The sequence below is a fragment of the Lepidothrix coronata genome, unplaced genomic scaffold (assembly GCF_001604755.1).
Source record: "Lepidothrix coronata isolate B3197 unplaced genomic scaffold, Lepidothrix_coronata-1.0 Scaffold10, whole genome shotgun sequence".
In the NCBI taxonomy this organism is placed as follows: Eukaryota; Metazoa; Chordata; class Aves; order Passeriformes; family Pipridae; genus Lepidothrix; species Lepidothrix coronata.
The window spans coordinates 7,727,084-7,743,046 of NW_016690190.1; the positions used below are offsets into that span (position 1 = coordinate 7,727,084).

The window sequence follows — 15,963 nt, forward strand, 5'->3', positions numbered from 1 at the left end:
TATACGCATCTCTGAAATTTTTGGCAGCTGGGATAATCACCCATTATTTATCCTTAGCTAAAAATATAATAGATATCTCTCTGGCTCATAGGCTGACCTTACAAAGCTTTCATTCATTTTGTTCTTTTCCATCAAAATTATTATCTTTCCTGAACCCAAAATCAGACACATTAATCAAAATGCAGTTGAACCACCAGTGTGCAAGCAGAAGCTCTCACATCCCCAGCCTATGTCATGGTGCCTTGTTACTAGGCAGCCACAGGGAGCACAACTTCCAACATATATTTTAATTATTCCTTCAGCCTCTAGACAGACACAACTGATTAGAGGGTGCTTATACCAAAATGGGCATCAGGATTTTATGCAAAGTGGGAGAATCCCTGGCGCTTTACCTGGATCAGGTGTAGAAGTGTTTCCTGCAGCTGCATCTTCGTCATGGAGGTGCTGCTGGCCACAGCTGGCTCTGGGGTTTGCAGGGGCAGGAGAAGGTTGGCTGAGCTGGCAGCAGGGTCTTGGCTGGCCCCTGCCAACCGCCCACTGTCACTGGCTTTTGGTGGAGCAGGTGTGGACTGAGTGAACACCATGGGGGACATCAACAGGGTCGGAGTCACAGTGGCAGGAATGCGCTGAGGTGAGATTACCTGCCCATATAAAAATAAAGTCACCAATTAAACCTATCCACTTAATTCTATGGGAATGGAGATGATGAAAACTGCAGAGAAGTTGGCAACAGGCGCAGAGACTGCTGGAGATGGATACACTGATGTGAAACTCCGGCTCAGAACCACCTATATGGTCTATTTTCAGATTAAAAGGTCTTCCATGCAACTTGAGATTGCAGCAATGGATTCAAGAGTGATTAAATCTATCTGATACGCACATGATCTTAGGACAAGAGCATCTTATTACAGAAATCAGACCACTATTAAATATCAGTAGTTAGAGAATGCAGCTGTAAAGTCTTCTACACAGGGACAGTAAGTCAGTACGTTTCATCTTTGATAATATACTTACATGCAACTATTACTACTAAAGACTGATCTTTTTACCTTACACTAGAAAGTATTTTCCAATTAAAATTTTCACATTACTTTATAGATACATATATGCATATATTTTATCTTCTCATTTTCTTAAGGAGAATGGAAAAAATCCAGAGATTAAGTGATTTATCTAAGAGTCACAGTGATATGGTGGCACTGTCAGAAACAGAACTCCTAACCAACACAGAGTTGCCAAAATCAAAACGACTCTCAAAGAGAATGAAAGCCTTGATGCTGCAGCAGTTCTGCAAGTTCACTCAGTATCCTAACTATGGCAACCTGCAAAGATGGGCGTCAAATAATTTTTAATTTCAAAATTTGCAATGCATCTTGGAGCTGTAAAACCTGTGGGATTAGCAAATACTACCAGATGTAACATACAACATAACAGAAAGTTAATTCACTCGGTTTGCAGATATTAGACCTCTCTCCAGGTAATTCTAGTAATAAATCTTAATCCTAAACAGCCATCTTCTTGCTATTCATGTATCCAACCTTCTGCTCAAAGAACAGAAAATACAAACTAATTGATACGAGCTCACCAAAGCTCCTTCCTTTTGAACTGGAACATGATTTATTGCTATTATATAAAGGTGAAAAGCTACTGAATCACTTCAGTCTGTGTCCTGGGTTACATTTCAGTTTTGAAGAAAAATTAAAATTAAGAAAATAAAACTGAGGCTGTTCCCCTAGGTATGCAAAACCCACATAATTTAATATTAAAGAACATTCCTATTTTTGTAGCTTGTCTTACTCCTAGTTATGATCATTGTACCCAAGACATTCTTGAACAACATGAGTGAGATCAAAACATAAAAAGAAATGAGGAGGACAGTTCTCATGCTGTTTTACAGAAAATTTAAGGAAGCAGAAAGCCTAGGGGTTAAGAAAGACTCATGGGTATTAGAGAGCATGCAATATGCACCTAATGCAAAAACCTCCCCTACCTTTTCAATATTTACCCAGTTAGGTAAATATTGTTTCTGTTTCTCAAATAGAGAGCACTACTTCAAAACTCTTGACCTGCAGCTTTTTTCCAACCCCATGTCATGCAATCATAACAGTGATCATCAGACCTTGTGTTACAAGCTCCTGAACGAGCAGAGGTTTCACTAACTCGCTGTAGGTTTGCTCCAAACAGTCAGGTAGTGCTTATGTTTGCTCACCTCTGCTTGAAAATCAACACTGAATTTAGAAGAAAACCAATGTGAGTCCAAAGTGACATCCCCCTGTGGAGCGAGACCTTCGGAGTGGGCACAGATGTTCTCCTGTAAGTGAGAGGATTCTTCTCCTGCCTCTGGAAGACTGTCTGTCCCCAGACACTTATCATAATTTCTGCTCTACTCATCCATGCTGCTGAAGTAACTTCTCTTTAATTTACCTCCAGCAAAATTGGCAGGGTTTGCTTAAACAAGATGACTCTCCCTAATGTGATTTAAAGAATGGATATACAAACTGCTCTGCAAGGGCAGAAACCTCCCGCAAAGGGAAGGTTGGGAGCAGCTGGAGGAGATAATCTGTCCCACTGACATGGCTGAATCTACCACAGACTGTGTCAGACCTAGATAACGCATCCCTCGAAATCGAAAGACATTTTTCTCTAGAGTCCAAGGCAAATAAACAAAACCTGAGACAAACTGCCCTCTTAGTAACATGCAGTGTCTCCTGTCAAACATGGACACACGCTGTGGTTTAAAAGACACGTGAAGAATTATGTCTTCTCAGCACAGAAACGCTTTTGGTAGGACTTGCCAAGCATATGGAAACTATATGGAATGAGCAATATTGCCATCTACTGGTGACACAGCCAACATCTACAGGTCAGTGCAGAACTTCAAACATCTAGGTCAGAAGAACAGAAAACATACATCTCTTTTTTTCAGTGGATAGCATTTGTGTCTCTACACGATATTAAAATGAACTTTTTGCTAAGTGTTCATGCTCAAAACTTCTCTCATCTAACAAACTTTTACATAAACCACATGGGTTGTTTTTTGGGTTTTGTTTTTTAATATAAAGGAAAATTTTCATTTCAGATTCAGTTCAGATCACCTTGAGTCACTGGGACAAATGACACCCACCAAAAAATGGGATGCTGTCTTGACATTAATTGCAATTCCTATAACACGATACTTTTGCAGAAAGCACTGAAAATGCTCTGTAAGGACATTAACAGCCTTTGGACCAATCTTACAGCTTTGAGTCACAAGTCATAGCAGCCCTTCCAAAATTCTGTTGATCAACTTCTTTCCCACAGAACCTGAGTTGCTTGTTCACCCGGCCTCTACTAAATTATCTGCAGCTTTATCAGGTCAACACCTAAATCTCTGAGTCACTAAGAGTAGGAGTCTACCAGCAGCTGTGCAGCAATGAAGTAAGAACAGTGAGAAAGGTGCAAAACAATTGTTGCAGTATACAGTATTCCTCCTTTGAAGCCCAAGTGCTCCCTAAGATATCAGTCTGAGATTCTGCGTGGCTGCTGGCAGATAGATGACATGGTAGCTGGCAAATTCACGTAACACCATGAGCTAAGGAATGCACCAGATCTCCTGTAATGCAAACTGATAGCTCTGTTGCTCCTGCGTGAGCAGAATCCCACGTGCACCAAGTGCTCCCCTGGAACATCGGAACATCAACACCCAGTGGGTGCTGTGAGCCTCCAACAGTTTTTAGTGGCATTACTCAAAACTGAGAACATCTAATCTAAGAATGGCTCAAGAACTTTAAATGCAGTTAATTAAAATAAAGCTGGTTACAATGCTAACACGGTTTTGTCTTTCAAGTTCAATTTAGAATATTTAATTGATGTTTAGCTACAGAATCTTAAATTAATTTTTGAAACAAGTTTAATGCACCTATTTGCATTCCTCCTGTGCATTTACAATCTCCTGCTGGAACTGCAGTCAGGACAAAGGAGAGGCAATGGTGTGATGCTCACACCAAGGATTCAAGATACCATGCACATCCTCAGACGATGTAACGCTATGTACAAAATACACTCTTGACAGAAAAATGCTCCAGGAAATGAGAAAAATGAGCTGCAGGAGAAGTGGCCTTCTGCAGAAAAGATAAATTTATGTCTGGGTTCTTGTAAGCACTTTTAAAACCATAATTCTGATTAACATAAACACTTAAGCACGCATGTATCTATAATCAGGATAACACATGCCTAACACTAAACATATCCTTAAAAGCCCACTGCAGATTAATGCTTTTTTATTGTATCTTAAGCACACGTTACTCACTGTCTGCATAAGGAACACTTCACAGAATAGGGCTGGCTCCAGACCAGACTGAATGCTTCCAAGTATTATTCTTTGGCTTTTGCTTTTCTCTTCTTTTTTTTTTTTTTNTTTTGGTAACTGGCCTCTTCCTTTCCATGTGGGAGATCACAGTTCTTATACCATATGGAGATGCAGCAGAAGCCAATTTAAACTTGGACTTGTAATGTGTCAATTGTGGAAAAGACTATTGCTTTCATTTTCTTAGTGCTGCTGATGGATTTAGGGTGTTCCTTTAATATGATTTTTCCAACAACAGACACTGTCCAGATACCTCTCTATTTCTGTCAGACTTTTTCGAATTTGCTCTTTCTGCATGCTGAAGTGTAGCAGAAGAGGCAATACCAAAAGACAAATAATTACAGAGAACAAACCTTTTGCAGCGTTTGTTGTCAGAATCTGCTTTGATCAATTTTGCATGAGCATGTGCAGATGTATTTGTGCCAATTCAATTGCACTCCAGTGTCTACTCTGCAGGCATGGCAGCACTTAAAGCCTCTGGTCTACTGCAGGGATAATATTATAAAGATTAACGTTGGTTTTAAAAGTTGTTTTTTATCTTCCAGGTTTTTTTTCCAAAGGAGGTATATTTCATGTGGCTTCCAGAGGAACACGGGCTCGCTCCTTCATTTTTAGCCTCCCTGCCTTTGCTTTTTTGGCAATCTACTGCATGTGAAAGAGGCCATTCCTTCCAGACTGCAGAGCTTTAGGTGTCCTAAACAACAATTAGTCATGCTTTCATTATCATTTTAGTCTATGCATTAAATCTCAAAAGCAATACTAAATGTGTAGGAAGAGCTGCATCTAATAGTGTTTCGATAGCAGCTGTGGCTGTGTCAGCCTGTGAAGCCACTCCTAGACAGTCTCAATCTCCTTGGTCTGCTCACAGCCACAGGAAAGGAGACTGAGAGTCTCAGTTGCTTCCTTTTTTTTTTTTTTTTTAAGGTAAACTTGCAGCAATAATCACAGTGAATGAGAGACTTGGTCCAGAGAAGATTTTTCTTTTCTCACAAGCTAGTGTTCTATCCAAACTCGAGCAGTAAAATCGTTGTAATTGCATTATGTCAGACCTCAGTAATTGCCTTTCAATATTGCAACTAATGCTGGCATCGTTTTCTTTTTCATATATACACAGTCATTAGCCATAGCAGCATCTATGGGGATTTTTAATTTGAAAAAATATATCAGCATATTTCCTTTTTTCTTATTTATGCCTAATGACTGGCACTTGCCTCATTTCACTTTTACCTTCAAAGTAGGAATGTCTGAGGTCCTTATGCTATCAGTACACGTACCAGTGAATCAGATAACTTCTTACATTCAAAGCAGGCAAGTTCCATTCCCAGTGAAAACAAGTGAATTTTTGTGACTCTGGATCTTCTTTTTATTCTTTTGCTCTCCTCTGGAAAGTCAGTTACCATCTGTAAGCAACTGATTCTGAATAATTTTAATGACTAATCCCCAAAAAACTCTTTCACACGGAGATTCAAAATCATGCTGCATTAATTAAGACAACAAAAATAATGATGGCTATTTGCTATATCAAATTCATCTTCCTCTGACCTCTCTCATGGAATTAGAAAACTTGACCTGTCACAGACTTAGTGACAGATGTGGCCCTTATATTGTTAAATGACTGTTTCAGCCTCTTCACATATAGAACAACTTTCTAGTATGGGGAGGATTCTTGGAGCACATTGAAGTATTCTGGAGTCTTTCATTCAGGTTTTGATAGAAACAGAAAAATAGAATAAAATAGAACAGTGGAATAGTTGCAATAGAAAAGCAGCTTCTGAACTTTACACTGAAAAGGGGAATGCTTTTTCAATTGGATAAGTGACTTCCAGACTCAAATACAAGTCATACTCCAGTACAACACAAGTCTAGTGGAAGGTCTGTCCACAATAAAGGAAGCTGAAAAGAGCTTAGATGCATCCCTAAACAGGACATGTAAAGACATTCTAGTGTAGAAGATCCTTTAGAAATGTCCAGGATAGGACATTTTGCAACTGGATGTGCTGCTCTTCTGAAGACCAGAAAAAAGTACTCATGACAGAGATACAGTCTCTTGACACCTGAATTTTTTAAGACATCAATCTGACTTTTAGGATCAAAACCACCAGAATTATGGGGATTTGCTTTTTTGATGGCATTTAGGTACAAGACCTTTTTTCAAAATAACAGATAGCAAACAAAAAAGAAGAGCTAATGAATAGCTAGAAGTAACAGGTGTGGTACAAGATAACTAATTCACCAATATACAAGCACTTCAGAAAGCTGCTGTTAGAAAACAAGGGACCTTTTAAGCATCTTTAGCAACTGGAATACAGAAGAATGCATATCTACAGAGAGAAAGCTATAACTAATTTTGTAGAAAAAATTGTTAAACCCAAAATATTACACTCATTAACCAGCAATGACACACAACAGCCTGAGACTAAATATGGGAACTGAAAAGTAGGTGACTTTTCAAAGGGCCTCTGGAAAAACCCAACCCTGCAGTATTTTTTGGTCATCCCTGATATGCAAGAGATGTGGCATTCAGTACTTAAAACACCTCATTTTGGTAAATCAGAACTTACCTGACGTTGTTAAAGTATCACCTGCAAAATGAAAGACGTGCAACATGTGGGAAGACAGTTACAAGAATACGCTGGCCAAAATGAAGCAAAGACTAACATAATAAATCATCAAGTTTAAAAGACTGCACGAATTTTGTTTATTTATTTATAATTTTTAAAGTTCCCATTTACCTGAAAGAGTGCACTCTGTTTTTCTGTACCCGGTGCCTTTTCTATCCAGGAGTCCAGTGGTTTCAGTGTATTTGTAGTCTGAGTAACAAGAGGAAACTTAGCTGCCAACGTTGGTCTGCTGGATACATGCAACTGTTGCTCTTGTTGCACTATCTGGAGTTTTTTCAGTAACTCTTGAGGTGAAATCACCCCAGAATTGGCTGCTTGATTGCCAGAGAGAGAAAGTGGCTGCCTGGGAAGTTTGGATTGTTCTTTACCAAGTGTCTGAGCCTCTAAAGTCTGGCCCGGTATGGACCCGTTGAAATACACCAAAGGTGGCTGGCTCATGTTATTCCCTGTCGCTGCTGGTGCTCCCACAGCAGCAGGAGTCCTGCTGAACACGGAAGCCGTCGAGTTCACAGGTGCTGTCGCACCGGGGTCCATTTTTGTCACTGCCCCTGACTGACTCTGCAGTTTCTGCAGCAAGCTCTGAGTGCCAGCAGCGTCCTGAACCACGTGAGATGTCGCGATACCGTGAGAAGTCACAGGTTGGAAGAGCCCTGTGAAAGTCTCCCCCGCGGGGTGGATGTTGCCGTTTTCACAGAGCCGGTTCTCAGGGAACTCGGCGAGGGGGTGAAGGTCTGTCCCACGCACCATCAGCTTCTGAATGGCGGGGCAGAGCTGCTTCTCCGCAGAGGGCGACTGCCTGCCGGGCTCCTCGTAGGACAGCGAACGGACCACACCCTGCCTGACGGGAAGGTTCTCCTGGTGCTGCTTGTTCAGTGGTTCTGAGACATCCTGCTTTCCAAACAGTGCTGTCAGAGACAAGTGCTGTGGTTCAGGATCCGCATTCTGTGAGGGGACAAAGGAAAAGGGTAAGCGTAGTTCCCTCACGCCTAAGTTGCACTAAGTGGTGACAGTATTTAGCCAGCGGTATTCAAGGAAAAGCTGAGAAAACCGCTATGCTCTTTTTTCCCCAAGAGGGTTTTTAATAGTTTTGTCACATAGGAAGGGCAAGAAGACTGCTGCCAAGCTACTAATGTGGGAGAAAAATCACTGAATCTGAGATATAGCAGTGGCTTTGCTTTAAATATCATGAGAGAGCATCTTCTCTTTCAGCCATCAGTGCAATATTAGTAAGAGACAGAAATCTGCCTGTGTATGAAGTAGGGCTGCTTCTTGTGCATCTGCTGGTCACAGCTGAATTCAGTTTTTAGGATTTGGCAGTGTGATTTGGCTTGAAGATATATTGAGACTTTTCTTTATTTAGATTCAATTATTTCACCTAAAGAAAAAACAATAAACACAAAAGCTGTGGTCCGGCAATTGACCAGATAAACTTGTGATCAAAGAAGCACCTAAAATTTGAAAGACTAATATTTCTTTGTGGCATCAGGATAGCATGTCTGTAATTCACGTGCTTCCACATCGTACGGTGGGGGTTGGGGAGCTTTTATAAAACAGATGAGTTGTGCGTTAAAATCATCCCTTACAGTGGTTCCATCTCAGATTCCTGCACTGACCTTCCCACTGAAATAAATATTCCTACAGGGTCACTTGATTACAGCAGCACTAGTCAGAAAACACACAGCACATTTTACCTTGCTTTGCTGAGAGAGTCGTTGATGCTGGTTTTCACTGGGCTTCACTGGGATCGGTTTGATTAGGTTGGGGTTGTTATAGATTGCAGAGGAACTGGTTATTTGTTTTGGCTCTGAGCAGGTCTTACACTGCAACAGAAAAGAAGTATCTTTTAGTAGGTGTGACAATATCTTTTCCCCATAGTTTGCAACTGTAGTAAAATACAGACATAAACAGGTATTCAGTAACCACAAATGCTAATTGCAGCACTGATTATGAAGTATCATGCTACTGGAAAAACTATAACAACTGCAACCTAATTTTCTAGAACCACGAGGCATATGAAAAATGAACACTTGATTCCAACATTTCCCTAGTATGAGACTTCCCTCTAATTTAAATCTCAGTACTTTTTTTGATCTTCTGCTTTTCCTGCACTTAACAGAACATAAAATAATTTTTAAAAGCACTTTAGAAACCAAGGAACAGACATGCTTTTCCTGCATCAATAGGCAGCTAGAAGTAGTTCAGATCCATAAAGGATAAATGTGCCTATAAAGAACACTTAAAATGCTTTTTTTAAAGAGCAGAATTATAACTCAAACTCTTCTACATAAATCTTCAGTTTGTGGGAACTTGGAGGATGCATATATCTGCACAGAAAATTAATGAAAGATTTAATCAGTTTGTAAAATCAGTATGTTTTCTTATTAAATATGACAATATTAATAACAAATTTATAAAAAGATGGGCAGAGACAAATAACTAAAAGTGATCAGGGACATGGAATGACTGTCATATGAAAAGGGCAAGATTTAATTCAGAGAAAACCCACAGAAAATGCTGCATGAAATAGATAGAAAAGGTGAATAAGATGCTCCTTTTTACATTGTAAAATATAAGAATATAGTCAATGAAACTAAAAAAAAATTTGAGTATACAAAGAATGCTACTGTCAGTAGAAAAGAAAACAGTATATTGGAAGTCATTGTCACTTGATACAATTGAAACCAAAAAACTGGAAAGACTTTGAGAAGAATTATCTAACAAAAAGTTAATTCTATCCAACAATAACATTCATAGTTAATTATCTGAATTTGATGGGCTCTAAATTTTACACTGCAGGACAAATGGTTGGGTGAGGAATGATCAGTTTTGGTTTCTCATTCTTTCCTCCAAAAAGCCCAGTCTTGTGTGTTACTGGGAACAGAATTCTGGGCTGGGCAGACTATGTGGACACACAGCAGAGTCACTGCCAGAGTCACTGCCAGTGTTCTTTCCAGAACTTTCTGAGACAAACTCCTTGGCTCCCTAGGCTAGGTGAGAAAATAACCCCCACTCTCAAATATACAAAACTCATCATTTAATTGATTTCTGACACCTACTGCAGCAATAAACAAAGACATGCTGGTGCCAGGCCTGCTCAGTAAAGCAGACCCAGAGTTCTCCTGGGGACTTAAGGGGCTCTAGGAGGTCCTGAATGCTTTCTCTGCAACATTTGTCCTCAGGAATCCCAGGCCCCTGAGGCTGCTGAGAAAGTCTGGAGTGATGAAGACTCACTTGGTGGGGGAGGATCAGGATAGGCAGCATGAAGCACCTATTTGATCCATACTAAAACAAGCGAAGACGATTTTGTTTTTCAGACTGGACAGATCCTACATGATACTACGTAGACCAAAACTGCACTTCAGCAAGGTTAAATAGCTTTTTTCTCCCAAACTGTTCTCTTTCTAATGATGCTGCTTTTTCTTCAACATACCTCCTTCTTACTGCTATTTTTCAGCATAACCCACATAAGCTTTTTCTTTAACACAGTGGATAACATACTCTTGAATATTTCACAATGAGTTCTGCAGAACTTAAATAATATCCTTATTTCCTCAGGATATTTTAAAAGGCTTAATTCTTCAGAAACCATAAATACCTTAGATTCTACTGTCATACTCTGCATGATCACAGAACTAAGCATATAAAAACAAGGCAAGAAGCAGCAGAGTTTAACAGAGTTAACATTATATAAGCATTTTTCAGACCAAATTCCTCAGCAAAATGAACATCAGTATACACAAAGGCCTACAGAGAATGACATTGACCTGACTTGGTATCATTGCTGTGATTTAATAACATGGCTACTAGGCTGGTATCAAACACAGAGTAGTACACTGAAGAGAAAAAAAAGCCTATGATGACTTCAAAAGAATCTGTGACTATTGGAGCTCAGAATATAAGGCCATTTTGGCAGATGGGGAGCATGGCCTTGCTGATGAGTAAGTTAGGAGCACCAGCATGACATTTTAAGCAACTGTCAGGTAGACAGGTAAAGGAGGTACCAGATGTCATCATCAACAAACAGAAAAAAGCAGCATGAAAGAAATGTCACCATGCTCTTTAGTGATAGAACTCATCAGCTACAACATTTGACTGTCTTGTTCAAAACTATGCTCCTACAAAGGATGCATAAGAAATCAAAAGGTTCTAAGATGAAGTCAAAGAAAGGCTCGGCAACATTGGAACAAAACGTGGTGAACGCAAATCAAAAAGCGCAAGAACATCACTGAGGATGTTTTGGTGAGTTTGGTATAGGCAGAGACACTTGAGGAAAACAGCTGCTCTGTGTTGTGAGATTTCATAGTCCACCTGTACAAGATGAAGCTCAAACTGAACAGGACACAGCCAAAGGAAACAGATGATGGATAAGCATGGAAGCTCGGCACCGCAGTTCTCCTGAGGCAAATACCACGTCACATTCCAACCTTATGCTCTGTAGCGAAAACCTGACTTTGAGACATGTGAGCTACAAAGAACTGACAAGAACAAGGAGGAGATGCTAGAAGGTCTGGTGCAAGGAAAGAATATCAGCCACAGCTTGATGGAACTTAGAAGAGCTTTGTGAATTGATGTCTGCGCTGAAAGAAATGAAGTGGGCTTTGAAGCCAGAGCTTGAGTGCAGACCTAAAAGGCCGTGGAAAGTGAGGATTTCTACCTACCTGATGTAGTGCAGCCACAAAATGACATTAATGAACAGCCACATGAAGGTGTACAGGGTGCTCAGCAGGAAAGAGTAACTAAAGAGGATAAGAACTGTCTCCCAGAAGAGCAGTAGCAGCAAGGCTTTCCAGTCAAAGCCCTGCTCAAGGGAGACATATGGAACCACTTCAGACTGTTTAAGCACAGTAATGTCAACTTTGCATCATCCAGGCTGCCTATGGCAGTGCTCTCAGGGAAGCTAGACCTTCTGGATCCTACCATCAAGTCTTTCACACAGTCAATAAACCAAAAGCTAAGACACCTGAAAACTTTGAAACTATACTCCTGCTTGGTCAGGGCAGTACCAGTGGAACATTTTGCTTAAAACCAGTGAAGATGCAGGCAAAGAACAGAAACAGAAGTCCAGAGGTCATGCTTGCACACTACCAGAAATTATGTTCTCATCAAATGGTTGTGTGTCCTTAGTAATGAAGAAGGAAGGTTCAGTTATACTGGACACATCAAGCAGACAAAGGACATCCACTTAATTTGACCTTTACTGAAACAAAGATGGTGTGGTAAGTGGATAGATGCTGGAGAAGATCTGTGCAGCACACAGCTAAAACCAGAGCTTGTCCTGCAGTACAAGGCACAATGGTTAAGGAGAAACACATTTTGTCATGCTTTGTTCTGTACCCTCAGAGCTGTTCTACTGTGTATCTCCCTGGCTATCATTATGAGGCCAGCTAACACCACTTTTTCTTCCCAGAGATCAAGAGAAGGCAAGTGCATAAGAAGCACAGTTTTCAAAAAATAATTCAGTGATTTAGCATCTTAAAGCTCCATTAAAAAAAAAAAGGAGGAGGGGCCTGTGTATTTTATTTTGCATGTAACCTCTAAACGTGTAACTTAATTTGGGAACAAGATATACCTTTCAAAATCAGTTACACCACTAAAAATTGAGCAAATTTCCTTAAAAGAACACCAAGAAAACTGGTGTTCTTCCAATACTTTAAAACATCCTCTTCACTGAAACAAAAGAGAATTCAAAAAGGAGCACAATGTATTTCATAACTGGTTTTAGCACATCAGCATTTTAATTCATAATACATACACTGGCAATAAAGCAGATGTCATAAAGCAGCCAAAACATGCTCCAAAACATATTGACATTAAATACAAAAATGGTTGTCATTGCTTTTATCTATCACACTGTTTTGAAATTTATATTGCTAACAAGACAAGAAATCACACATATCCTGCTCTTAAGAGGTAAGACACTCCTAGTACTCATGTTCCAGATGAAGAGGAAGTTATCATGTTAGTTTTTATTTTCTTGGCAATCCCTTAAATGCACAAAGATTAAAAGATGAAGTCAGAAGCAAGTTTTCAAAAGATCTTATCTGCAAAGGGAAAAGTCCTAAAAGCTATTATTTAAACAACAGAATTTCCTCTTCTTTGTCTTGATGTAGAAATGGAAGGTAACTTCTTTTAGATTTATTACCTCCTTTTCACAGAATCTGAAGACAGCTTAAAATTTTTCCAGTTTTCCATTTACAGTATTTTAAGATTATTTAATGGAAATCTCTTAAACATTTGGTAACATCTCAGATCACACTCTCTAATTCCAACACTAGATACTGATTCAGTATTAAAACACAGAAAATATACCCGTTTCTGGAAGTGTTTGTCCACCATAATACTTTAAATCAGAAAATACAAAGGCCCCAAGCTTCAAAAGAAACTATACCACAACAAAAAAGGCTGGATCTCACCATAACTCAAACAGCTTGCTATTATCTTTCTGAGGATGTTATTCGTAGCTACATTTCAGAAAAAAATAAACATGAAATTTAAAGAGATAAAAAGATATATAAATATACTTCTAGACTCAGAACACTTATGAGCTTTATTATTGCATGACAGCACATAAGCAGTACAGGAAACAGCAGCAGGAACCTGCAGGCTCTGTAACAATTTGCAGCTTATATATGAATAGTTAAAATTATTAGATTTTTATTCCCCAAAGTAAAACGTTTTTGATTGCTCAATAATAGAGAACATTATTAGTCCATTAGTTACTTCTTTATTTAGAAGCCTCAGAAGACCAAAGAAGCACATGGGCTGAAACCATACTACATTTCAACCTTTTCATTTCCTTCCATTAGTGTCTGAAGGTAGCTAACAACCACAATTAAAAGCAGTAACTTCACTGTCAAGGGCCTCCTCTGAGCCAAGTCACTTGTACAAACCTCAGAAACTATTATCAGGTGAACACTTCACCCAGAAAAAGGGCACAAGGTGCTACTCAATAAGCACGGGAGAACTAAGGATAAAAATAAAAGGCAATTGATACTTGTTCTTATCCTCTACCATTCAACAAATAATCAATCATATACACGTTCTCCTTCCAGAAGTTTTTATTGCTGGCATTTATTTCTTTTGAACCCTTAGCAAATTCTGCCAGAACTTTTCTACCAGCCGCTCCACAAAACGAGAGAGCACACTGTCCAAAAGCACTTCACCTTTGAGTACAACTATTCAAAAAGGAAACAAACCAAAATCAAACCTTTTATGTTTCATAAGGTAAAGCAGGAGCATGTTGGCATCATAGCACTGCCCAAAAGAAACTTCTTCTTTTCATAAACAGCAAGTCTCACCTTGGTATACTCATCTTTGGCCTTGGTAAGCATCCGTAAGATATCCACTTCTTTGTTATTAGCAGAGTTCATAAGCATTGGGGACACTCCTGTTCCTGTGCCCTGCTGTGCTTTGAATTGTTCCTGCTGAGTGAGGCTGAAAGTTGGAGGGGAGAGGAGAGTATACAAGACAAAAAAACCAGATAAAATATAAAAAGTTTAACCACAACTACCGTACAATGCTTAATTGAAACTCAAATATTTTTGTTTTCCCCCTACCTACGTTAAAGCATGTATTAAAAAGATCACTATTAAAAGATCTATATAAATCTGTAATTTGACATGAGATCAATTTGCTCCCATCTCGAATACACTAGACCACAGAATAAAATTTCTGTAACTGAGTCACAATTTCTACATCCAGAAGGAGCAGGGAATTTATAGTGTTATTCAGTTCTGCTGGTGGTGGAGGATGGCAAACACACACAAATCAGGCATTAACTACTAGCAAATGACCAATTTCCTGCCCCAGCTGTTTTACTATTATTGTAGAATGCTGAGAATTAAAACACGCAGCCAATTGGCTGAGCAACAGGGTATTTTTTATCTATATGAAATACTGCTATTATAAACCACTACATGTGGTTTACATTTGCATGAATCCTCTGAAAACTAGGTTTTATTGTAGTAAATTACCAGTTTGAGAGCACCTAATCACCACCAACTGAAACTTGAGCTAGTTAACTAAAACGAGCTGTCAAAAACCTGGGTTTCCTGGGGTTCATTGCTTATTTCTGTAAATTCATCCCCATCAATTATTTCTTGGGTCACAACTGACTCATTTTAGAGCTGTAGGATATACAGTAAAACCAACAAACCCCACTAAACAAACCCTCAACACTGTCACAGTCAGTGTTTCACAATGTTTTGTCACTGCAAAATGAAAAGCAGCAGGTAGTACTTTAAAAAAGGATATACAGAGGAAACATGACTACCTTCCCATGCAGTATTTTATCACAAATCCGATCTGGAACATAGCAGTAGAAGAGTTAGAGCACTTTGCTATGAACTGAGACGTGTGAGGATGAGCCCTGTGTGGACTTGTACTGCAGGGCACATAAATGGGCTTTTGGGCATTTGGCAACTTTGGCAATCAAACTTGATGTCACTCCCTCAGCAAGCCTCTGGCTACAGAAGCTGTTAGGACTGAGACAGATGACCTGAAAGGGAGAGTTCCACAGGTCTTTGCACTGTGCTTTGTTAGCACCTAATACTGTCAGCTTGACTGTACCCACTTCCCCGTGGCCTTGCTTGGGATGATAAAGACGTGGCTCTACATCATCCCTCCTCCTGTCCCTTGCAAGATTTGTGATGCAATGATATGTCCAGCCCTCTATACCACAGGAAACTGGAATATCCAATCACTGCCTGTTCCTACCCAGCCCCTTCAGCATATCCTCCACATTATAGCTCTAAAAAATTTAGATTGCATATATTGATAAAATTTGTGAGACTTCAGCTCTTTCCTCCTCCAAGCAAACATTAAATCCTGCAGAACACAGTCATAAGAAAAGGCTCATTGCAAACAAGCCCATAATTAGGCTGCCTGAGGGCAGAGCAGAAGAATGAGCCTTGTCCATCCTGGACACATGAAGAAAGGAGAGTGGAAAAAACTATCCATGACATTCTCATATTAAAAACCAGCTGAGAATATAGTTCT

General features: G+C 39.5%; 1 protein-coding gene across 4 annotated transcripts in view; it reads right to left on the bottom strand.

The window, feature by feature from the left end:
* Positions 1-15,963, bottom strand: part of DCP1B (decapping mRNA 1B) — a 42,911-nt gene that overhangs the window by 2,487 nt on the left and 24,461 nt on the right. For all 4 annotated transcript variants that reach the window (XM_017804656.1, XM_017804658.1, XM_017804659.1 and 1 more), the window contains exons 5-8: positions 14,265-14,400; positions 8,658-8,786; positions 7,078-7,908; positions 393-641 (exon numbers count right to left, since the gene is read on the bottom strand). In XM_017804656.1, coding sequence (XP_017660145.1) covers positions 393-641; positions 7,078-7,908; positions 8,658-8,786; positions 14,265-14,400 — 1,345 coding nt within the window. The remainder of the gene's footprint in view (positions 1-392; positions 642-7,077; positions 7,909-8,657; positions 8,787-14,264; positions 14,401-15,963) is intronic.